Raw genomic sequence first — 24,865 nt, 5'->3', positions numbered from 1 at the left:
CACTGTGCTACACTAAATGGAACAGAGCCTTCAATACCACTGTGTGTGTGTGTGTGTGTGTGTGTGTGTGTGTGTGTGTGGGGGGGGGGGGGTGCGTGCGTGCGTGTGCGTGTGTGTGCATGCATTCCTGTGTGCTACTTACAGTTCCATGGCCGTTGGCCTCAAAGTACACACCGATGTCAAACTGCTGCGCCGCGTGGTGCAGGTGTTTCACTCCTGTCTTAGTGCATCTCACTGTTACCTGAGGTCAGGACACAAGGTACACAGTACAATCATCACTCTGCCAGAGGTTTTTTTTTTTTACTTCCCCCACTGCCAGCATTACATTCAATGTTAAAAAAACATTTTTTAAGTAGTCACAAAATATTTTCCATGATCACCGTCCTCACGGTGATCCCCTTACACACACACAGGAGTCTCGTAGAATCGTGGAAAAAAATAATCCGATTGCGGTAATCCGTTCCATAATTGCAGCCAATTGAAAATAGCAAGTTTCACCCAAAACAACATGGTAAAAAAAAAAGTACACAGGAGCCGAGATACAGGATTTTAAAGTAATAAGTTAACCAAGGAGTGAATGGAGCTAGAAATCTTTGGATCACGATATCTCTGGTTCTGTGTGGATAAATTGAAAAAAAATAAAAATTGAAAAACGGTTATACTCGTGGTTGGGCAGATAACGGGGTATTTTTCCAACAACGAGTATAACCGTTGTTGGTAGGTAATGTGTTAAAAAAGGTAGTGTAAGTGATATTTATTTTTGTTAAAAAGTTAAAGGGACTACACCATGAATTTGAACTTTTCCTTCATTTTGTGTGTGTTTTTGGTCTCCCCTACCTCTCTTCTATCCCCCAAAATACCCCAGTTTGAGCACTCAGGCTTTCATAGCATATCTGGGGTTTTATGTAAATTGGTCTCAAAACAGGCCAGAATGATTTGCCCCTGCACGTGACGTCACAAGCGATACAATCCGTCCCGTTTTTCAGTTCCAACATTAAAAAAAAACATTTTAAAAAAGGTTTTTTTTCTCTCTCTTTCTCTCTTTTTTTATTTTTATTTTTTTACTTTTTCCACACAAAACCAGGAGATAACATGCATGCAAACTGGCTCAATAGCGCCACGTGTCAAATCAGGACAATATGGTATTGCAGGTGAAAGTGCTTTATAAGCCAGAGAGAAGTTAGTTGGACTGAGTATATCTGAGGCTTGATTTAGGCTCAAACCTTTTGAAAAACGTTTGAGGGACATAAACAATATGATATTAAATATTATTATTGTTTTTTTTTTAATGCATGGTGTAGATCCTTCAAAGCTCCATATTGTGATAGCAATCAATGCTATGGAGTATTTGTTCAGTAACAGAAGTCTCCCTGTCTCTCCAGCTTTTTAATAGCCTTGTTCCCAGCCTCACTCATCTGCGAAGAGAAGAGCCTGGTCACGACCTAAACCAGCGAGTGTCTATAGGGACAAGACTTCCGTCGTACGTGTTTCCCCCGGAAACAATATTTTTTTACCAATCACGACACTCGTTTCATTCACGGAAAATGATAGCAGATTTGTAAAGCATCAACGTCATTTCCTTGGGCGGTTACTTCCACCAAATTCAACCACTTCCACCTAGACAACCAAACAGCCCAGGTCTTGCCCAGAGTGGCTTTTTAATGAACAGAAAATACATTTTCAAGTGGGTTGCCAATTTCCTCCAATCAGGAGAGATTACCCATTTATCCGCTTTATTATATCGAGCTCCCAGTTCCAATTTTGTTCAGCTCATTTCCTTGTGTCATCACTTCCAATTTCACTTGTTTATCCTGTATCTTGTGGGTGCTCTCTCTCCTGATTATGTAAAATTGGTATCCCGACCTGAACATGCATTTTCTGTGTGTGCGTGTGTGTGTGCGTGTGTGTTCACCTTCATAGTGTCCTCTAGGTAGCGTGTGGAGCTGCCGTTAGCGTACGCTGTCTGCACCACAGCTATGTTCAGGTCTAGACCAGCCTGTGTGTGTAACAACAAACAAAGGCTAAGTTAGAGAGAGAGAGAGAGAGAGAGACACACACACACACACACACACACACACACACACACACACACACACACACACACACACACACACACACACACACACACACACACACACACACACACACACACACACACACACACACACACAGAGAGAGGGAGAGAGAGACAGAGACAAAGAGAGAGGGAGACAGAGAGAAAGAAAGAGACACAGAGACATATGAAGAGACGTAGACAGGTAGACAGACAGACAGACAGACAGACAGACAGACAGACTAAAGCATAATCAAATCTGACTGAAATCTTTCTATCAGGCAAAGTCCTAATCTGTGATTTCTGAAACAACATAAAAGGAGGGTAAACTAACGCCCTGCTTGATCATACCACGGCATCACACAACAGTATCAAAAGTAGCAGATCTACAAGCTCAAAACGTGGCGCGAAGCGACGCCTTCCGAGCTTGTAGATCCTCTACTTGTGCTGCTTTTGAATTTGAATCCGGAAAAGTAACAGTTTTGGACATAATGACATAATGACATAATTCCACCCGACAAAGACGATACGTGACAGCTGTCTGTATGTCAAAGTTCTCAAATTCTCCCTGAATTTGAGAACGGGGAAAAGGGGGAAAAGTGGAAAGAAGAAAAAAAAAAGAAAACAATATATATTACCCTCCCCAAAAAAAAACAGTTTGTCACCGTCCGACCTTCCGAGCCTGTGTTAAAAAGAAAAACGGGCGACAATGGCCAAAACTCAATCGAAAGTTGCCGTTTTCAAGATGTTTTGGCCATTATCTCTGCTCAAGTTCAAAGCTTGTTGGAATGCGTGACTATGAGGATATTAAACACATAACAGCTTTCTGGGTTTTCGGGCCTATAAGTATGGTTATAGGCTCTATACACAGCAGCCATATTATCACTTCCTTCACAGGTGTTACCAATGATACTAATGAAGGCTCTGTTCCATTTAGTGTAGCACAGTGGTTTCTGGTTTCCACGACCCCCATAACTCTGAGAGTGTACAACTGGAACCAAATGGACCCTTACGGGTCCATTTGGTTCCATTTGTACACTCTCAAGAGTTACACACCTGTAAGGGGCCATTTGGAAGACCATGAGGGTCCCTGGACCCCAACTTTAGACCCACTGGTGTAACAGAGTGTTTCCAGTGAGCCAACATGCACAATATCAGCACCCTGACTCTGTTTGACCAGAATGGAACAGAGCCTTCATTAGTATCATTGGTAACACCTATGAATGTCTTCATAATATGGCTGCTGTGAATAGAGCCTATTGTTCGGGCCTCGGGCCGGCCCAGTAGGGTCCAGTTAGGGACGGGCCTTAATTTTCAGGCCCGTTTGAGCACTCTAGTGTGTGTGACGGTGTGTGACAGAGCACCTGTGTGAGCAGCTCTTTGAGGAAGGTGCTGATGAGAGTTGCAATCTTGTCGCCGTCCAGCAGGTGGAACCGTCCTTCAGGGTCGCTGTAGTAATACACGATGCGGTCGGCGTCTCCGTCGAACGAACAACAACGCTCCCCCACACGCACCTGAATACCTGCGCACACACAAACACACACACGCACGCACACGCACACGCACACACACACACACACACACACACACACACACACACACACACAGACCACTTAAAGTGACTTATAACCACACTACAACACATTACAACAGCGATTAGAATGCATTATAACATTATAATTACAACTATGAGAATTATAGTACACTATAATCCTGGCCAAAAGTAAAAGCCTGTGAGTGACTTTAGGGAGTATTAGGAACCGTATGTCATTACAAAATGCTTTATAATGTGTTATGATAATCGTTGCAAAGCATTATGAGTGCTTATGATTGTTTATAACTGCAATGATACAGTGTTATAAGCAGAGCATAATGCATTTATCCTTGAACTTATTTAAGTCATTATACAGTACTTTATAATGTGACCAAGATCAATCTCCCCCACTGTTTCAGCACGCTGTTGATCAACTGTCTCCACCTAGTGGCCAAACATTGGCCACTAGTCACGAGCAAGTCTCATCGCTCAACAGACTGGTTTGAGTGATTGATTGAATACTTTAATAGTCAATAATTTAACCAGCACGTTTAGGCGAAAAGGATAACACAAAAAAGGGCCTGGGGACTAGATTCCATTGTGGTCCTATGTATTCAAGTCATCAACAGAGCATAGAATATGAACACAATAATACATCCTCTCATCTCAATGGGAGAACTTACAGGACATTAATATTTATGTCCACGTTTTCTGACGGATGCTTTTTCAGGCCATTTTAAAAGAATCCAGTGTTCTGCGAGTGCCGCACTATGAGCTTGTAGATCTGCTATTTTTGAAAAATCGTGAAAATGTGTGCAAATCTTTGAATATAACATTTTTAAAGCGAACATTTGTCAAATATTTTGTTCCAGGGACCCCCCCAAAATGCAAAGATTTGAGTTACAAATGTTTGCTTCAGAAAATATATATTCAAAGTTGTTTCAAAAATAGCAGATCTACAAGCTCATAGCGCGGCACTGAGTGCCGCGCTATGAGCTTGTAGATCTGCTATTTTTGAATAGCCAAAGAAATCTAAAATGACAGCGATGCGTTTCCCGATTGAATGGGTTAAATTTGTTTTACTGCATTTCACAACCAATGCAAAGACTTGAGGGCGCGGTCGATACCAGGGTGGTGGTATCAGGATTAGTTTTTAAAGCAGTTGGACGTAGTCTGCTCATTTCTTTCTTCCAATTTCACTACTGCAACAAACACACTATCACTCTTTTAATCATACTCTAAGTATGATTAATATTAACACTTATTTTCTTACAACTAAAAACTAAACAAAGAAAATATCTTACAGCAACTTCACCTGAGTTTTTTATGCAAAGATTTGAGTTACAAATGTTTGCTTCAGAAAATATATATTCAAAGTTGTTTCAAAAATAGCAGATCTACAAGCTCATAGTGCGGCACTGAGTGCCGCGCTATGAGCTTGTAGATCTGCTATTTTTGAATAGCCAAAGAAATCTAAAATGACAGCGATGCGTTTCCCGATTGAATGGGTTAAATTTGTTTTACTGCATTTCACAACCAATGCAAAGACTTGAGGGCGCGGTCGATACCAGGGTGGTGGTATCAGGATTAGTTTTTAAAGCAGTTGGACGTAGTCTGCTCATTTCTTTCTTCCAATTTCACTACTGCAACAAACACACTATCACTCTTTTAATCATACTCTAAGTATGATTAATATTAACACTTATTTTCTTACAACTAAAAACTAAACAAAGAAAATATCTTACAGCAACTTCACCTGAGTTTTTTTTCACTGTTCTAGCTCCTACATTGAATCCTACACATGGCAACGCGAGACTAGTGAAAAATGAGCTGACAGCCCAAAGGTTATTAGATCATTCATATCTGTGTCGTATTATCAACTTCAAAGTCGATAATACGACAAAGTTATCAAAGTTTAGGGTGCATAGTTCACTTTCTACTTATGTGAATCATCCTCCTCATTCAGATCAATAATCGGAAGCTGCCAGGGGACATAGACACACCCTTAAGTAATAGATATCGTCTCTGTCGGATGGAAAACCGTTTCTTTTCGGGATTTAAATACAAAAATAGCAAAAGTAGCCGATCTACAAGCTCAAAACGTGTCGCTTACCGCCGCGTTTCAAGCTTGTAGATCTGCTACTTTTGATGCTTTCGAGCGACACTGTAGTGTGATCAAGTAGGGGGGCGTTCATTTACGAAAAAACACAAGAAGTTCAAATATGGAGATAAGAGGTTTCTGCCCGACAGCAACAATATATTTAATGACATCAATGACACAAGCCTTGTAACAGCATCGGTAAAAAGTTGTAAGACGTTCTAAAAAGGTGTGTCTTGGTCAGGCAATTGGTGCACAGATCATAACGCTACTGTTGTGAGCCACGTGGACCCACGAGTGCGATTCCGACACCGGCCCTGTCATGTCTCTCCTCTGGCAGAATCGAGTTTTATCGCATGAGCCAATCGCATGAACCCTAGCGACCCTATTCTGTGGGTTGCAATGCATCGTGAGCTTGTAGACCTGCTGTTTTTGCCCTAAGAGATTTGATACTGAGGGTAAAATAATTTTAATGGGTTGGCCCCAGTTTACTTTTTTGAATTAAAACTATGGGTGAACGAGCCTTCACAGTTGCAGCCACCACTCTATTAATCTCTCAAGAACAGATTCTGCTCTGCGTTTGAATCTGTCGGGGGGGTTCGTCATATCGCGTGCACACTGGCCTACAAGTGGGCGTGCCGTGCCTTCAGATCAGGAAGCAGGCCGTGCTTTACCCAATCAAATGTAGTGGGCAGGATTTACGTGTCTGCCGATCCTTCCCCACTAGAAACAAACCGAAACTCATTTAACAATAGCGTCCTCGGAGCAGACAAAACCACGGAAAGATGTTCACATTTTAACATGCTCTTTCATCATAGAAACAAGTGGGCTTATAACCAAAACGATCCATGTTCTCTGGGAGAAGTGGTGTTAGTGTTCCGTGTAGAAATATTGTTAGAGGGAATGAAAACAGTCGCACCACCAGAAGTGAAAGGCTGAAGGCAGACCAAAACCCTGGTTTCCTTGCGTACGTGTGCTACGTCGACTTCCTCCCAGAGCCAAGTGAGATAGTAAAAAAATCACACCCTGTGTGAAGGTAGCGGCGCCTTTGAATACATTATGTCATCGATATGTGTTTATAATGTGTTTATAGCCATGTGTCATGTGAAGCTTGACCAATCACTTTGTTGACGGGTCTGACCAATCAGAGCGTCGACGACAGATAAAGTTAAATTGAGGATCTAACTTTAAATAACTTACCTAGAAGGAGACTTTAGCCAAATAAAAATATATACAAAAAAAAACATGAGGAAATAAAAAATAAACCTTGACATCATAGTGATGTCATGAATAGTCCCCTTGCCTGACAAATCACAACCTTGACGGGCCTGACCAATCAGAACCTTGACGGGCCTGACCAATCAGAACCTTGACGGGCCTGACCAATCAGAACCTTAACGGACTCTTGGATTCTCGATCGTCTCTATCAAACCATTCTGTCATAACGGATGACTGGGTCCCGAACTCAGACTTTCTATACATTCACCCTTCATCTGTTCTTGTATCTTTCTCTTTCTATTCGTCATATTAACTTTAAATAACTTACCTAGACGGAGACTTTAGCCAAATGAATAATAAGATGAAGTCATTGTCATCGTTTATATAGACATCGAATTCTATATTCATGACATCATAGTGATGTCATGAATAGTGACCAATCACAACTTTGGCGCACCTGACCAATCAGAACGTTGACGCACCTGACCAATCAGAACGTTGGCGCACCTGACCAATCAGAACGTTGACGCAAAAGCCAGGCATAGAGGGCTAATATCCGCTCTATACCTAAAGGTATAGAGCGGCTAGCGCCGCTAAAAAGAGGGCGCTGTTTTTCCTTTTCATTTGGCGATGGGTTCCCGGATTGCCACTCTATAGAATCACCTTCCCCCAGTTATATTAAAAACAATGTGATATAAAACGATAAAAACCCACTTGTTTCATAAGCGTTTTGTTTAGTAATGTGTCTTTGCCAACGGATTTATCCTGTTTTTAACATCCCGATTTGAACGGGTTTTTTAATGTAATGTATGTAACTAGAAGTTCGGGCCGCGTAGCGGCCCGAACGTCTAGCGTGACGCGTCGTTCACTTTGCAGTGCCACCTTACAGGCACCTCACAGTGTGAGAGAGAGTTTTGTGCTCTCCTAAATCCACGGCAGGCTTTGAAAGTACCCACTTCAGAAAGAGGTGACGTGCATCACCTCTCCAATGACCAAAACCCACTATGGAAGCCGTCGAACTGGTGCGATCTGACGGCATCCTAGAATTTATAGGTAGGATGTGATGTCATGCGTGATGTCATGCTGTCGTGAGATTACGTCACACTGGCGTGATGTCAGATTACGTCACACTGGCTACATACATACTGACAACCGACATTCAAATTGTATATAAGATAGATAGATGCTTTCAAAAGTAGTTTATATATATAATTCCACCTCATGGTACCCCGTCTCTCTACTCTCTCCTATCTGACAAAAATGTATCATAGAATGCTGAAAACACGCTGTCTGTTTATATTATTATAATTATTTATTAATTATATTAATTATTATTATAATTTTCCTGTTAAAGGAAAAAGGGTTAAGTGTCTTTGGTCAGGGACACTTCGACACATAAATACTGGTCAGACCGCTGGCAAACCAGTGACCTTCTCCAAACACCAAGTACCCGTGGGTGTGGGTTGAGCTCAGTTGTTGTGCCTTGACGTGGTTGAGCTTTCATTGGCTTCTGGTTGCTATAATACTTTTGTACTTTTACTCAAGATTTTGAATTCCGGACTTACTACATTTGAGTACGTACTTCTTCCACCGTTGACTGTATAAATTGTAAAGGGTAATACCTGTGGAGGGTCGTTGTTGCACCTTGACGTAGTCGGCACCACACTCGTGGTTGAGCTGGCCCGCGCTGCCGTCGTTGAACAGGGAGATCTGCAGCTCTTTGTGCAGGTGTGCCTCCATCTCCCGCACCTTCAGGGCCCCGATGCCGTTGGCCCCGTCCACCGACAGACGCTTCTGGTCGTCCGTGCGGTTCGGCGCCTGAAGGGGATATACATATACTGTCTCTCCGTATTTTCACTTTTTTCGTCACACAAAGTAGCAAAAATAGCAGATCTATTGAGCTTGTAGATCTGCTATTTTTGCTATTTTTGAATTGGAATCCTGAAAAGTAACATTTATATTTAATTTCAAATGCATTTAGTAATACTCATGTTAACTTTATGAACTTAAACACAAATACATTGGACATAAAAAATATTCTAATACTAGTCATTAAAGTAATACTAGGTAACTTTTTCAACAAAACTAAAGTTAAATTGTATATCTTTTGTGAGTGGCGAAAGTTTCACAACACCCACTCCATGAATTTCACCCCCGAAAGCCTTTTATACATATATTTTCAATTGAACGGTGATAGGGGTGTCTTTCCCGCGAAAATGACGTCATGTAGCCGGAAAACGGCCTGCAGTGACGGTAATGACCAGCAGAGGCTGCTAAACATCGTTATTTGTGGACCTGCACTGTATAACTTTAAGCTACTAATATAGACTGAAGTAATGAAAGCGGGTCATGTTTGCATGTTTGGAATTGTAACAGCTGAAATCAATAATATATCAGTATATTATATAATATATACCGATATTAACCTGCGGGCCGCATTAAGTGAAGGTTGGGGGCCGCATGTGGCCCCCGGGCCGCCAGTTGCCCATGTATGTCATGTAGGCAAAACACAAAAACATCTTTTTAACAAAAAAAAACGACTTAAAAAACATAAGTCAGGGGCAAGGTGGTGCAGTCTGTAGCGCTGTCGCCTCACAGCTAGAAGGTCCTGGGTTCGATCCCCGCCTCGGACGCTGTGGGCGTGTTCTCTCCTCCACGTCGTCAGTGCCCATACCCTAGGTGGGGTTGGCGAAAGGTCCTTTCTGTGTGGAGTTTGCATGTTCTCCCCGTGTCCCCAAGGGTAGGTAGGTAACCTCACAAAAAAACATTCAGTAATTCTGGTCTCTATACTGCCTCCATCCGGGAGCCTGATGGAGGGGAAAGGAACTGGTTGGTAATAACGTGTCCACGTGCTACAGTACGTCCTACCGGGGAAACTCCCCCCTGTCAGGTGATAAGAAGCTCCTCATGCGTTGAAGGAAGCTCGGTTCGGGGCTCTCCTCAGGCTGGCAGAGGGAGAGTAGCGCCCAGGATTACATGCTTAGGCAGTTGGCACTGGGTGAAAAAATGGGTTACAAACTTGTGGGATAAAAAAGACCAAAATGTGGGGAAGGAAATACATTGTTCAATGGTGTCTGCCATCAGGTCGGACAGTACACTTTTAAAAGCGTGATCACGTCCTTAAGCTTCAGTCTGCAAGTGCGACTTGCAGCTAATTAAAAAAAAAAAAAACACACCCAGTGTGAAGTGAGCGGTGTTATTTAGAAACAACAGTGGTCATCAGTGATGGAAGCTCACTTAAAAAAAAAAAAGGATTTATTGAAGTGCGTGGTGCTATTTATAGGTTATTATTTCATCATGCGTCTCGCTAGCCAATCAAAGCAAAGGGTCTGAATAGAGTCAGCCAATCACGGTACGGCGAAAAGGGTGTGAATAGAGCCAGCCAATCACAGTACAGGGAAAGACGAATTCCCCACCCCACTTATAGGAGCGGCTACACCGCTCAAAAATGGTAAGAGAAAGATTGAAAGATAAAAAAGGGGAGGCCAGACAGGCCAAGTACATAAAAAGGAAACAAGGACGGCGTAGAAAAGAGGTCACATGGTCGTATATATCATGCTTTGCACCCACATGACATGTTTCCATTCAACATTTAGCCAAATTCTATACTTCATTTTGTTAAAAAACAACAACCTGTTAAAAACAACAACCAAAAAAACTGGACATTTGGGCGTATGAGTGGAGCTAGGGTAAAGTCAAATAAATACCGTTTCTCTCTTTCTAAAAGGAAAGTTTGTTACTTCTCTCTCTCTGCCTGTTTAGCTCCGCTGTCACCGTCAACTCAGCGCATGAGTAGCACGGCTTGGGTAATGAAGTCGTGCCGTTAAGTACTGGGAGCTGATGATAGGTGTTGCGCTCCACCTCAGCAATCCATCTCGCAGGGGTCTAGTCTAGTGCATTAGAAAGTGGATGGAAACCCCTTCTCCCCGTTCTCGGGGCCAATACCGACAATAAGCCACTCCGATTGGCTTACTTACTTTACAATAGGCTCTATGCACAGCAGCCATCTTGTGGAGAAATTCACAGGTGTTGTCAATGATACTAATGAAGGCTGCTGTGAATAGAGCCAATTAGATCAGTTGTCCATGACGTATAACTTCAAATCTGGGCACGGTTTCAGCCCGATCCATACCATGTTACAGGTCTGTAACTCGGAGAGTCTAACAGTACGTACAAATGGAACCAAATGGACGATCTACAAGCTCACAACGCGACGCGTTGTGAGCTTGTAGATCGGCTATTTTCAAATAAAATATTGCGGGGGGAAATTATAATAAGCAGATCTGGCAACCCCTCTGCCTGCGAACCCTAAGCTCCGCAGCAGGTGCGCCGCCTGTGCTTGTGGATGGTCAGCATGCAGTAGGGACAGGTGTGCGTCACGTCGGAGAGGTCGTCCATCAGACAGGGGATCAGGGAGCAGCTGACGGGCACCCAGGGCGCCTCCACGAGGCACGGCGCCCAGCACGGCGCGAAGACGCACAGGACGCAGAAGAGCGCGTTCAGGAGGCCCGCGTGGTACTCCAGGTTGGTGACGATCTCGCGCTCGCACTGCGGGCACACCGTCCCCACCGCTTTGGTCCTGAAGCTCACCTGTCCGTGCGGAGGGAAGGCGTTGACGTGCGCCCGCGGTGCCGGCGCCGGCGTGGGTCCCTCCTCGACCCCCCCCTCCGGGACGTGGTGGTGGGGGAAGAGGGCCAGGGAGGCCTCGTAGGAGGGCGGCGGACCTTCTGGAGGAGGACGGGCCGATCCCGCGGGAGCTGCTGCTGCTGCTTCAGAGGCGACCGGTTGATCATCGTCGGTCTTCAGATCGTTGAGTGGAGGAGGCGCGCTGGGATCTCCGGGGTAAGGAGGAGGGGGTTCGCCGCCGGGCATGCTGGCCGGGTTGAGAAGTCCTATTAATCAGAAGTCCTATTAATCAGGGAGGGGAGCTCTCGATATGGTCCTCGGAGGTTTCCCTGGCTCTGCTGCCGTTACTGGACCCCTTCTCCGTTGGTCAAACCGAGAAGTAAGGCAATCGTCAAGTTGCTGCCTCGGCTTCCTAAAAAACCTAGGGTTCCTTTTCCTTTATGGCTCTTTTACTTCTATGGTTCACTTGCTTTGAATCTCCGATGTTGTATGTATGAAATGTATGCCGAATGTACGGAAAAGCCTAATATAGGCTCAGGTCTGACGTCACATGCAATGCCTGTCTAACTACTACTAACGTATTTTTTAGCGGCGCTAGCCGCTCTATACCTTTAGGTATAGAGCGGATATTAGCCCTCTATACCTGGCTTTTGCGTCAACGTTCTGATTGGTCAGACACGTCAACAAAGTGATTGGTCAAGCTTCACGTGACACATGGCTATAAACACATTATAAACACATATCGATGACAAAATGTATCAAAGGCGCCGCTACCTTCACACAGGGTGTGATTTTTTACTTTAATTCGGGAACGATCCAAGTTGGGAATGCATGCCCCACCCTTTTATGCAACACCCGTCACGCTTGCTGGGTCGGAGCACCCAGTGTGGTACCCACCACTATACCCCCGACTTACTAAATGTGGAGTTATGGGGATCCCTGATGTCATCATAAACTGTTGATGACGTGCATGGTCATAAATGGGAGAGAGATTGCCCTGTGAAAGAATGGATTTCTATTGTGCCCGCTACCGCTTGTATAACGGCGCAGCGGTTGACGCAAAGCTCGGCCAATCCACTAAGCCGATGGGTTGGGCTGGCCAATCAGTGAAGCCGATGCCTACAGCCCCCCCCTACACACATACAGAGAGATCCAGTGGGTCCTCCACAGACCTGCAGACAGACAGACGGCTACAGATACAAGGAGGGAGAAAATTCTAGGACGTGTGGGGATTTGTCCAGGTCGTTTTAGGGAAGTAAGTAAGCCTTGCCGAGCCATGAGGCCCATAGGGCAGGAGCCTGTGTCTCCTGTTTCTGTAGCGTGAGGCGGCTTGATGCACAAGTACACCTCCCAGCCATGATGTACAAGTACATCCCCAGGACATGACGCTAGTACTGTATGTGGCAGGGACTTACCACCAATCAAACCCTTGGTGCTGAGTGCCAAGCAGGGAGGCATTGGTTCCCATTTTTGGGGCGGTGTAGCCGCCCCCTATAAGTGAGTTTTGGACACCGACCAAAAAATGTGTATACCCCCTAACCCTTCCATTGTTAACACATTGCCTGCCAGAGTTTTTTCAGAAAAGTCTGTAGCCTCTGCCAGGGTTTTGCCATGATTTTGGTACCTGTTCGCGTAGCCACAGATTTTTTTCCTCCAGTATGATTGATCCCCAGATGGTTTCTAATCACAGATGAGATTCAGGTGTGGTTTCACAAATGTCAACGAGGTCATTTTGACCTCGTTGACATGTTTGGTTGATGTTTCAATATAGCTCAAAAGCAGTAGTTTTAAACCAAAAAACAAAGTGAATTGTTTGTCCGTTTGAATTTTAACATTGAAGTGAATGGAGCAGCAAATCTTCGAACATTTTTAGCTCCTAATCTGTTCATAATTCGACAAGGGTTGAAATTATAAAAAAATGCAAAAAAATAAAATAAAAAAAAATTTTTGAAAAAAAAATTTTTTTTTTTCCTTTTTTCCAACAGCTGATAATTAAAAGACGTATATATACGTCTTTGGCAGCTAATGTGTTAATGCAAATCGATACTTTTGCAAAGTCAGCCAATCACATTACAGCTAGTGTCATCACCACTAACTGTAATGTGATTGGCTGACTTTGCAAATTCAGGACTGTGATTGGCTAGCGAAACACATGACACATATAGCCCTATGAATTGCAGTATGGACTTTAAAAAAAGTCATTTTTCCTTTTTTTAAGTGAGTCATGTTGTGATGACCACACACCGGCCACTTCACACTGGGTGTGATTTTTAAGAGTCTTTGTCTTTGGTATGACCCGGCCGGGGATCGAACCCCAACCTCCCAGTCTCAGGGCGGACACTCTAACCACAAGGCCAATTTTAGGGGAGGCTCAGATAGCTCACATAGTGTTGATGACATGGGGGTACAATGCCCTTGCCTTATAGTCCAACATCAGTGTTTTGTACGTGGTGCGGGTAGCAACCAGAACAAGCTTAAAAGGTTGGGTAAGTGATATTTTTTGGTGAAAACATTTTTTTTTGTTAAAAGGTTAAAGCACTATATTCTGATAGTAATCATTGCTATAGAGTGTTTGTTCAATCAGTACCAGGAGTCTCCCTGTCTCTCCAGCTCTTTAACAAACAGAAAATACATTTTCAGGTACGTGACAACATTTCAGCCAATCAGGAGAGAGTACCCATTTATCAGCTTCATTTTTATAGTGTTCTAGTTCCAATTTTGTCTGCTCATTTCTTTGTGTCATCACTTCCAATTTGACTTGTTTAATCTATATCCTGTCTGACATCTCTGTCCTGATTGGATAAAATTGGTATCCTGACCTGAAGATGCATTTTCTGTTTAATAAAGAGCTGGAGAGACATGGAGACTCCTGTTACTAAACAAACACTCAATATCAATGAGTACTATCAGAATATAGAGCTATATAACAATTATTTTAACCAAAGAAAATCCCTTACCCTACCTTTAAATAGATTTTTACCGACCTGAAAACCATGCACGTGAAAACAGGGATGGGACGTTTAAGCTGTTAACCCGGTACACACAGTGTAGTACACACTCATTCGGTTTTACAAAGTGACCCTCAGCAGTTATCTGACTGGATTCAAACAATGTGCGAGCAAGCCACGGATCCAGCACATACTGTAAGACCACGCTCCGTTGTCTAGTATGGAAATCGCTTTGAGTCTGTCTTGTCAGACACCCCCCCCCCCCCCCCCACCCCACAGACAACTTCTCCTCGGTTCTGCACGAATAGAGATGGGCAATATTATCGGGCGATTATCGTTGAAAAGCATCCGTTTTGCATTGCCTGTTAGGAAGTGTTTTTGCATGCGATGCTCTTACATTCCTGGTGAGCTGAATAAAGGCCTTGGACAGTTTACTGTAGTATCCCTCCACCGTGGCCTCGCCGTAGTCCCCCTGTGTGTTCTGACAGCGCACCATGTAGTGCAGCTGTGGGGTGGTCACCAGACCATAGTCTGGAGGAGAGGAGAGGAGAGGAGAGGAGAGAACGACAGAACATTAAAACAATTATATTAATGATACTGAACTGGATGTACTTAAGGTGGTGTAAGTGATATTTATTTGTTAAAATAAGTGTCAAATAGCTCTACACTCATAGTAATCATTGCTAAAGCCAATCAGGAGGAGAGAGATAAGTTAAATCGGAAGTGATGAAACAAAACCAAAAAATAAAGTTTCAAGTCCATTGTGACCAAATTGGAACTGGAACACTATAAAGCTATAAAGTTCATAAATGATCCTTTTGGGGATCTCTCTCCTGTAGGCTCTATTCACAGCAGCCATATTATGAAGACATTCACAGGTGTTACCAATGATACTAATGAAGGCTCTGTTCCATTCTGGTCAAACAGAGTCAGGGTGCTGATATTGTGCATGTTGGCTCACTGGAAAGACTCTGTTACACCAGTGGGTCTACAGTTGGGGTCCAGGGACCCTCATGGGCTTCCAAATGGCCCCTTACAGGTGTGTAACTCTGAGTGTACAAATACGGGTCCATTTGGTTCCATTTGTACACTCTCAGAGTTATGGGGGTCGTGGAAACCACTGTGCTAGACTAAATGGAACAGAGCCTTCATTAGTATCATTGGTAACACCTGTGAAAGAAGTGATAACATGGCTGCTGTGCATAGAGCCCAAAAGGTATTTTATCTTTACTAAAAAGATGGAGAGACGTTGAGAACCAGTGTTACTGAACTGAGCTTTAAGCTTTTAACAAACAGAATATTACGTTTTCCCCCTAAAAAAGAATCAACAAAAAAATGCACTTACCCTACCTTTAACCATAAATAATCCATTACACACTCAGGGATACAGTATACTGTAGTAGTGTCACTAGGTTACCTTTGCTCTGACCACTGAGGGCAGACACTCCATCCAACACAGCCTGGGACAGAATCGCACTGCTGCTCCTGGAATGACAAGAACAAACAGGACAGGTGACATTGTGGCTTAGACCTGTTTATTAGTCAGAAATGTAAAACAGCACAAGGTACAGTTAACCCATTAACTCATTCAGTGCCAATGACGTCGCCGACGTCACGTTTTTTATAAGCCCAGAGTGCCAATGACTAGCCTGGGACCAGACGAATCTGCGAGTGGGTCTGGCACCGCTCCATAGAGAATCCATTTCCTGTCCCAGAAGACGTGGGGCACCAATCAGGGCCCAGTATTCGAATATGGGCGACTGTAATTGGTAGTTGGTTGTAGGTCTAACCAATTGCGTCGAGGGACATTGTTTTGATCCCGCCCCTTGGGAAACAAAACGTCCTCATGGAAGCACCAGACTCATATCCATGCAGTGATATAGTCTAGCTACGCCAGGCTAGCCAATGACGTCGCCAACGTCATTCTTTTTTTTTTTTTTTTTAAATGTTCAGAACCCAAGATATCATGATTTGAAGATTTGCTGCTCCATTCACTTCTTGTTTAACTTCTTACTGAAAAAGGCTGTATCTTGCTTCCTAAGCACTTTTTTTTTACAATGTATTTTTGGCCTTGGCACAGGGATGATAAAGCCAGAAATAAGTTTGGCACTGAATGTGAGGTGCCAGAGGTTTATAAAAAAAATGTACGTTGAGTGCCTGGATTTTTAACCATTTTTGAACCTTTTTCAAGTAGTCACAAAATATTTTCAGTGATCACCGTCCTCACGGTGATCCCCTCATTACACACATAGAGGTCTCATACAATCAGGGGGGAAAAATTAAAAACATTCTGTAATCCGAATAGTTGCAGCCAGTTGAAAATAGTCAAATTAACATTGTAAAAAAAAAAGTACACAGGAGCAGAGATACAGGCTTTTGAAGTCATAAGTTAACCAGGAAGTGGATTCAAGTCTAAATCTTCGAAAAATGATATCTCCTTTTCAAAAACCGTATATATACGGTTTTGGCACCCAATGTGTTAAGACCGGGAACGCATCTGTGTCATGTTTTGATTTAAGCTAAAAAGCATTATTTTACACTTTGGCTATTCAAAAATCGTGGAAATGTGTGCAAATCTTTCAATATATATTGTTTTAAAATGAACATTGTAACTCAAATCTTTGCTTCTGGGGGGTCCCTGGAAGAAAATATTTTGAGATGGGCTCGGCAGCCAAATATATATAATTTTGGGGGTCCTTGACATGGAAAAGTTTGAGCACCACTTATATAGAAACATACGTTTTTTCCGAATACTGTTGGGATTTAGAAGACATTTGTAGAATCGGCTTCAGGTCTTAATGGGTGAAGGATAACACAAAAAATACCTGGGGACTTTCCCGGGGGGGGGGGGTCCCAACATAGCATAACAAATGTACACAATAATACATGTCATCAACAAATACAAAATGCTAATATAGTGTGTTGTGTTTGTTGATAACATGTATTATTGTGTTATGTACAAAGGAGAAAAAGGAAAAACTGCGGCAGTGAATGACACCTCCTTTCTATGGGAATTTGCATTTAAACTCCCCTGGTGGCCTCCTGATGGATGTTTTTTCAGGCCTTGTAGATCTGCTATTATCGCCAAATATTTGTCTCAGAAGAGGGACACTAGAGCAGTGTTGATTTCGTCGACCAAAACTATGACGAAAAATGTTTGTCGACTACATTTTTTTCACTTGACTAAAACTAAATAGAAACGAAATAAAAACTAAGCTACGATGACTAAAACTAAGACTAAATATATTGACAATTTTGTCAACAAATAAAAACTAGACTAAAATGTTAGTGAGGGACTAGTGGAGAAAAGAGCCAGTAGAACTGAAAGACAAGTCATTTTATGTTTGGTTGCGCTCGGGTGTTGTGCTCTGAAAATAGCAGATCTACAAGCTCACAACGCGTCGCACCGCGACGCGTTGTGAGCTTGTAGATCGGCTATTTTCAGCAAGAACCAAGTGTAGAATCAGCCATCACGACGCCATCAAGGCACCACCAACATACATGTTAGTCGACTAAATCAACTGTACATTAAGTCGACTAAAACTAGACTAACAGTAAAACATTTCAGGTGACTAAAATATGACAAAAACTAAATGCAATTTTATTCAAAAGACTATGACTAAAACTAAATCAAAATTTGCTGTCAAAATCAACACTGCGCTAGAGTTCACGTGGTTAGGAAGCACTGTCCCGAGGTATGAAGTCAAAAGGCCCTGATCAAAGTGTAGCGACATACCTGGTGTCTCTGCCCACAAAGACGCTGGCTTCCTGCGACATGTCGATGTCCTCTTTGTCCACCACGTCCCCGAGAGCGCCCAGCAGGTGGTCCTGCTCGGCGTTGGCCATCTGGGTGGCGTAGCCCTCCCACGCCACCGTCACCATCTCCCCCATGGGGTCGATCAGCTTCACGCCGTTGTCCTCCTGAAGGAAGAACAATGGTAGAATGATAGGGGAATGTCATCGTTAGGAAGCACGCGCACAGAGAGTAAACGTGTGCAGTAAACGTGAAAGAACGGATTGTAAAGTTACAGTAAGTTAAAAAAGAAGTGAGGTTTGACTGGATGCAACTTGGACTTGACACCTCGCCAGTGGTGGAAAAAGTACACAAACGTTTTCCTTAAAGGAGAGATCCAGTCCTTTTAGGTGTTTGCTTTGATGAGTCGCTAATCACTCACCAACATACCAGGGGCAGTTCATGCAGAACGACGTGGAAGCTAGTCCTCGGCGTTGCCAGATTCTGTGAGAGAAACAAGCAACCAGCTCCATGTCGGTCTGCATGAACGGCAGCTCATAAGGGACATTCAGTGCATGTTTGAGTGTCAGGACACTGCATAATGAGGATAAGTGGGGAAAAAAACTTTGGAGGTGCTAAAATAGGCGATTTTCGTTTATACACATTACTCCATTATGCCAGTGGAAGGGGTCTCCACAATGGACAACAGGGGCTTCTATGAAAAAAATCAACTGCCCCTGGTATGTTGGTGAGTGATTAGCGACACATCAAAGCAAACACCTAAAATGACTGGATCTCTCCTTTAAGGAAAAGTATCAAGACCTTCCCTCCGCCTACTCCACTATCATGCCACTCCGCATGTTTCTCTTAATGTATTTTTTTTGTCGCATCGCGACACATTGTGAGCTTGTCTGCTATTTCCACTATTTTTGAAAATGTTTTCGACATGGAAATGATTATGACGATTATGTGAAATAATTGCGATTATCCTCCTATCCTCCTATAATATGACAAACCTCTGTAGTGGTGTAGTGCGTGGTGAGGCCAAAATTGGTTCCGCCCAGTTAGGGTCCATTTGGTTCCATTTGTACACTCTCAGAGTTACAGACCCATAAGGGTCCATTTGGTGCCTAATCTATCATTTAGCTGGGGACCCCCTGGAACTCCCTCAAGGACCCCTGGGGGTCCCCGGACCCCACTTTGAGAACCAATGGTCTAGTCTCAAATAATTGTGACAGGCCTGTTGTACATGAACACTGCAATGCAAAATGACCCAGGAGGAACTTTGCAGTAAAAACACAAAGATATTGGGGGGGGGTGGATCTCTTTTTGTTACCTCTGGGTTGTGCGACGCAGTGACCATGACTCCGATGGTGGCCCGGGTCTTCTTGGACCTCAGCGCGGCCAGCAGGCCCATCCTGAACATGACGTGGTCCAGCCGTCCGGCGTGGGTCCTGAAGCCGGCCGTGCCGTACTGCAAAACCAAGCCTGCCGGCTTTGGATGCAGCGTGGACTTCAGGGACACTTCCTCAAACTGGGCCATCGCTGAGACATACCAAAACATCAAAACAACATGAAAAACCTGATCGGTAAATGGCAGTGGTGTAAACGTAACTAAGTACTATACTTAAGTACAATTTTGAGGTATTTTTTTTACTTTACTGGAGTATTTCCAATTGTCTATACTTTTTACTTCTACTCCACTACATCTCAGGGGTAAATATTGTACTTTTACTCCACTTTAGTTACTAGTTACTTTGCAGATGTAAATTATTACACTATAAAACATGCATTAACCACTTTAGCCCTATTTTGTACCTAGGCTCTTTGAAAATAGCCGATCTACAAGCTCACAACGCGTCGCGACGCGTTGTGAGCTTGTAGATCTGCTATTTTCAAATATTTTAGTACTTTTACTTTTGGTACTTTTATTCAAGTAAATGTTGAATTCCGGACTTCTACTTGTAACAGAGTACTTCAGCACTTCAGTTTGTCACATGACAATAGCAGAAAGCAAAGCAAAATGCTTTAAATTCTAATGGAATAAAGCAGGTTGTTGTTACAGCCATGGAGACGGAGGACAAAGTTTACATGAAGAGCTATCAGAGGTATTATAAAATACATGATCAGCTCAATAAAGTTTAATCTGAGCTGACAGCGTCAATGCTGGACACACCCAAAGCTACACAACACAACACATTCACTACACAACACAACACAAGAACACATACACAGCACAACAACACATTCACTACACAGCACAAGAGCACATACACAACACAAGAACACATACACAACACAACACAAGAACACATACACAACACAACACAACACAACATACACAGCACAACACAACAACACATTCACTACACAGCACAAGAGCACATACACAACACAGCCAAGCACACAAACACAACACAAGAACATATACACATACACATACACAACACAGCACAAGAACACATCCACAACACAAGAACATATACACATACACATACACAACACAGCACAAGAACACATACACACTGTTATAGTGAATGAATGTTTAGATAAACATATAAACATGGTGTTAGTGTATATTATTAATTTTATCATCTCTTACTGTTATAGTGAATGAATGTTTAGATAAACATATAAACATGGTGTTAGTGTATATTATTAATATTATTATCATGTCTTACTGTTATAGTGAATGAATGTTTAGTTAAACATATAAACATGGTGTTAGTGTATATTATTAATATTATTATCATCTCTTACTGTTATAGTGAATGAATGTTTAGTTAAACATATAAACATGGTGTTAGTGTATATTATTAATATTATTATCATCTCTTACTGTTATAGTGAATGAATGTTTAGTTAAACATATAAACATGGTGTTAGTGTATATTATTAATATTATTATCATCTCTTACTGTTATAGTGAATGAATGTTTAGTTAAACATATAAACATGTTTTTAGTATTATTAATATTATTATCATCTCTTACTGTTATAGTGAATTAATGTTTAGTTAAACATATAAACATGGTGTTAGTGTATATTATTAATATTATTATCATGTCTTACTGTTACAGTGAATGAATGTTTAGTTAAACATATAAACATGGTGTTAGTGTATATTATTAATATTATTATCATGTCTTACTGTTATAGTGAATGAATGTTTAGTTCCTGCTTCTCTCTGCTCTCATCTGTGCGACGTGGCTGCAGACACTTCCGGGTGTGTGACGCCATACGTACGTACGTGCCCCGCCCCTTTTCTTTTGACGTCCAGTTAGAGCCCATTTCATAGACCCCTTAACAGACGACGTCACACTGGCTGCACGCAGCCAGTATGCGCGCAACGAAACCCATTATATCAGGTCTCGTTAGGACGCGTCTCACTAGCCAACACACACAAGAGGGGGTTGGGGTGTGCTGAAACCAGTGCACCCCGAAACAGGTTGGGAATTGATTGCGTGAAACAATCACCTGTGCGTCCAGGCTCAATGTTAGTAAACAAATAATTGGTCTATGGTCATAATTCGTCGTATAAATGCCTTTATTATAGAAGCGTGTCTTTGTTTTTTTCTGAATAGATGGAGACACCAACATAAATAAACGTTGGACGACATTTTCCATTCCATTTGATCTGTTATAGCCTTGCCCTTGGATTAAACAAAATTATAGCCTTGATCCCAGGCTAGATCTGTTATAATATCAAAATATCAGAGGTGGAAAAAGTACTCAAATTCTTTACCTAAGTAAAAGTACCAATACTGGAATATAAAAATACTCTGTTACAAGAATAAAAAAATTACTTGAGTAAAAGTACAAAAGTATTGGCATCAAAATGTACTTAAAGTAACAAAAGTAAAAGTACAAAATATTTGAAAAATAGCTGATCTACAAGCTCACAACGCGTCGCGCTGCAAGGCGTTGTGAGCTTGTAGATCTGCTATTTTCAAATAGCCTGGGTATAAAATAGGGCTAAAGTGGTTAATGTACGTTTTATTATATCATAGTTTAGATCTGAAAAGTAACTAGTAACTAAAGTTTTCAAGTAAATGTAGTGGAGTAAAAGTATTTGCCTCTGAGATGTAGTGGAGTAGAAGTATTGGAAATTGGAAATACTCAAGTAAAGTACAAATACCTCAAAATTGTACTTAAGCACAGTACTTAAGTAAATGTACTTAGTTACTTTCCACCACTGCAAAATATGATGCATGCTTTGCCTCGTGCGTTCTCAGGCTTGGTCTATAAGTGGTTCTCAAAGTGGGGTCCGGGGACCCCCAGGGGTCCTTGATAAATTAAATATATAATATAATATATAATATAGCAACAAAATCAGTTCAATCACTTTAACCCTATTCATCTATACCAGCTTTATCTGTTGTTTTAACCACATTTGAACCACCCAAATACTTAGGCGTTCCCTGCACACAATATTTACAGATGAGGGTTTGCGGACAAATGCATATTATTTTGGGCTTGGGGTCCTTGACATGAAAAAGTTTGGGAACCACCGTGGGCAGGTAATAGTAATGATTACTTACCGAGTTACCGTTGACAATATGTCCTCCACTTCAATATGTCCTCCAGGTGGTTCTGTGGAGATCTCCCCCATATGGAGCTATAAGCCCACTCTTGGACAACATTCCTGCCTGGACTGGACAGGCACTGGTTCTCCATCTGTTTCATGGGGCGACCTCCCTTCCTTCTCCAACTGGGCAGGGGTTCCATTGCAGGCCAGGGGCCACCATAGGGCTTGTAGTTGTGGTGGTGGTGGTGTTGGGGTGATGTTTGTGGCAGCTGTCATTAACATGTGGAGCTGTCTGGTTGTCTGAGTGTGTGCATGCCGTGACCCATCCAACTCCACTTTCTCTTTCGAATTTGTCACTTTGTCCTTTTCCACAGGTCCACTTCATGGCTTATCTCCATGCTTATCACATCAGTGGTGTAAAGTAACTAAGTACATTTACTCAAGTACTGTACTTAAGTACAGTTTTGAGGTATTTTTACTTTCCTGGAGTATTTCCAATTTTCGGTACTTTTACTTCTACTCCACTAGGCAAATATTATACTTTTACTCCACAAAAAAATAAAAACTTACTAGTTACTTTGCAGATATAAATTATTATATTATAAAACATACATTTACCACTTTAGCCCTATTTTATACCTAGGCTAATTGAAAATAGCCGATCTACAAGCTCATACCGCGTTGCGATGTGAGCTTGTTGTGAGCTTGTAGATCTGTATTTTCAAACAATTTTGTACTTTTACTTTTGGTACTTTATTTTGATGCCAATGCTTTTGTACTTTTACTCAAGTAACATTTTGAACACAGGCCTTTTAATTGTAACAGAGTCTTTTTTATAATGTGGTATTGCTACTTTTACTTATGTAAAATATCTGAGTACTTCTTCCACCACTGATGCTTATCTCCTGCTGCAGAGGCAGGTGCTTGTTGATTAAAGGTAGAGTCAGTGATATTCCTTTGTTAAAATAAGTGTTGAATTTCTATATAGGCCTATGTAGGCTATTCAGATAGAAACCATTGCTATTGTTTGTTCAGTAACATGTCTCTCCAGTAACATGTCTCTCCAGCTCTTTAATGAACCTAAAATTACATTTTCAGGTCAGGATACCTATTGTAGCTAATCAGGATAGAGAACTCAGACAAGATACAAATTAAACTAGAAAAAGTGCTCCTCGGAGCACAGGTCTCCGCCAGGTCACGTCGTTATTGTGGCCTCCTGGTGGCGCTATAATAGGACAATGTGAAAAGGGTGGCATTTCTTCCTCTGCCTAGTGGGAATGAGCGTGCATTCATGATTTGAGGCATTTTGTTGCAAAAATGTGTTTTGCTAAATTAGACCTGCTGGTGGCGCTATAACAGGGCAATGTGAAAAGGGGGTCATTGCGTCCTTGGCCTAGTGGGAATGTGTGTGCAATTTCACGGAAATCACACACTGCGTTCATGATTTGAGACATTTTGTTCAAAACGGAACAATCCTGCCAACTTTGGAAGCCAACCTTAGCCAATCAGGATGTAATATGAAATATCGGACAGATCCGTCTTGATCACATGACTATAGAGATACTGTGTACCGATTTGCGTGATATTTGGATAACATCTGTAGGAGTAATATCCAAAAATGTGTTTTGCACAAATCGGCCTCCTGGTGGCGCTATAACAGGCCCATGTGAAAAATTTGGGGCAGAGGTTCTGCTGTGGCATCGAGGGAGTGTGTGTGTGCAGTTTCACAGCGACTGGGGCAGCGGTGGCGGAGATTAGCTGGTAACAGACAGAAGGACGGACGGACACACACACACACACACACACGGACGGACGGACGGAGGGTAAAACATACTCTCTCGCCATGCCTTCGGCCTGGCGGAGACAACAAGTGAAATTGGAAGTGATGACACAGAAAAAAGCTGATGAATGGGTAGGCTATAGGCTACTCTCTCCTGATTGGTTGAAAATGTGCAACCCACCGTAATGTATTTTCTGTTTATTAAAGAGCTGGAGTCAGTGATGGGGAGACCCCTGTACTGAACAAACACTCAACGATTACAGAATATAGTGCTTTAACCTTTTAACCAAAAAAAAACTGTTTTGTTTTCACCACAACAATATCACATACACCCTGCAGCCTGTGTG

General features: G+C 42.4%; 1 protein-coding gene across 3 annotated transcripts in view; it reads right to left on the bottom strand.

Annotated features, from left to right (window-relative positions):
• Nucleotides 1–21,436, bottom strand: part of pgm3 (phosphoglucomutase 3) — a 31,946-nt gene extending 10,510 nt beyond the window's left edge. Inside the window, exons 1-9 of one of the 3 annotated variants that reach the window (XM_084081579.1) lie at nucleotides 21,362–21,436; nucleotides 19,547–19,755; nucleotides 18,214–18,398; nucleotides 15,895–15,962; nucleotides 14,875–15,008; nucleotides 8,526–8,721; nucleotides 3,418–3,575; nucleotides 1,913–1,996; nucleotides 143–241 (exon numbers count right to left, since the gene is read on the bottom strand). In XM_084081579.1, the coding sequence (XP_083937705.1) occupies nucleotides 143–241; nucleotides 1,913–1,996; nucleotides 3,418–3,575; nucleotides 8,526–8,721; nucleotides 14,875–15,008; nucleotides 15,895–15,962; nucleotides 18,214–18,398; nucleotides 19,547–19,753 (1,131 nt within the window). In that variant the 5' untranslated portion in view covers nucleotides 19,754–19,755; nucleotides 21,362–21,436. Of the gene's footprint in view, nucleotides 1–142; nucleotides 242–1,912; nucleotides 1,997–3,417; nucleotides 3,576–8,525; nucleotides 8,722–14,874; nucleotides 15,009–15,894; nucleotides 15,963–18,213; nucleotides 18,399–19,546; nucleotides 19,756–20,736; nucleotides 20,754–20,891; nucleotides 20,945–21,361 lie in introns of those variants that run through there. The other 2 variants (XM_084081581.1, XM_084081580.1) reach the window with 2 other exon arrangements.
• Nucleotides 21,437–24,865: the final 3,429 nt, after the last annotated feature.

Source organism: Gymnoscopelus microlampas (genome assembly GCF_963454915.1).
Source record: "Gymnoscopelus microlampas genome assembly, chromosome: 16".
Lineage (NCBI taxonomy): Eukaryota > Metazoa > Chordata > Actinopteri > Myctophiformes > Myctophidae > Gymnoscopelus > Gymnoscopelus microlampas.
Note: the sequence above shows the minus strand (reverse complement) of the source record. Positions and strands in the feature narration are given on the sequence as shown.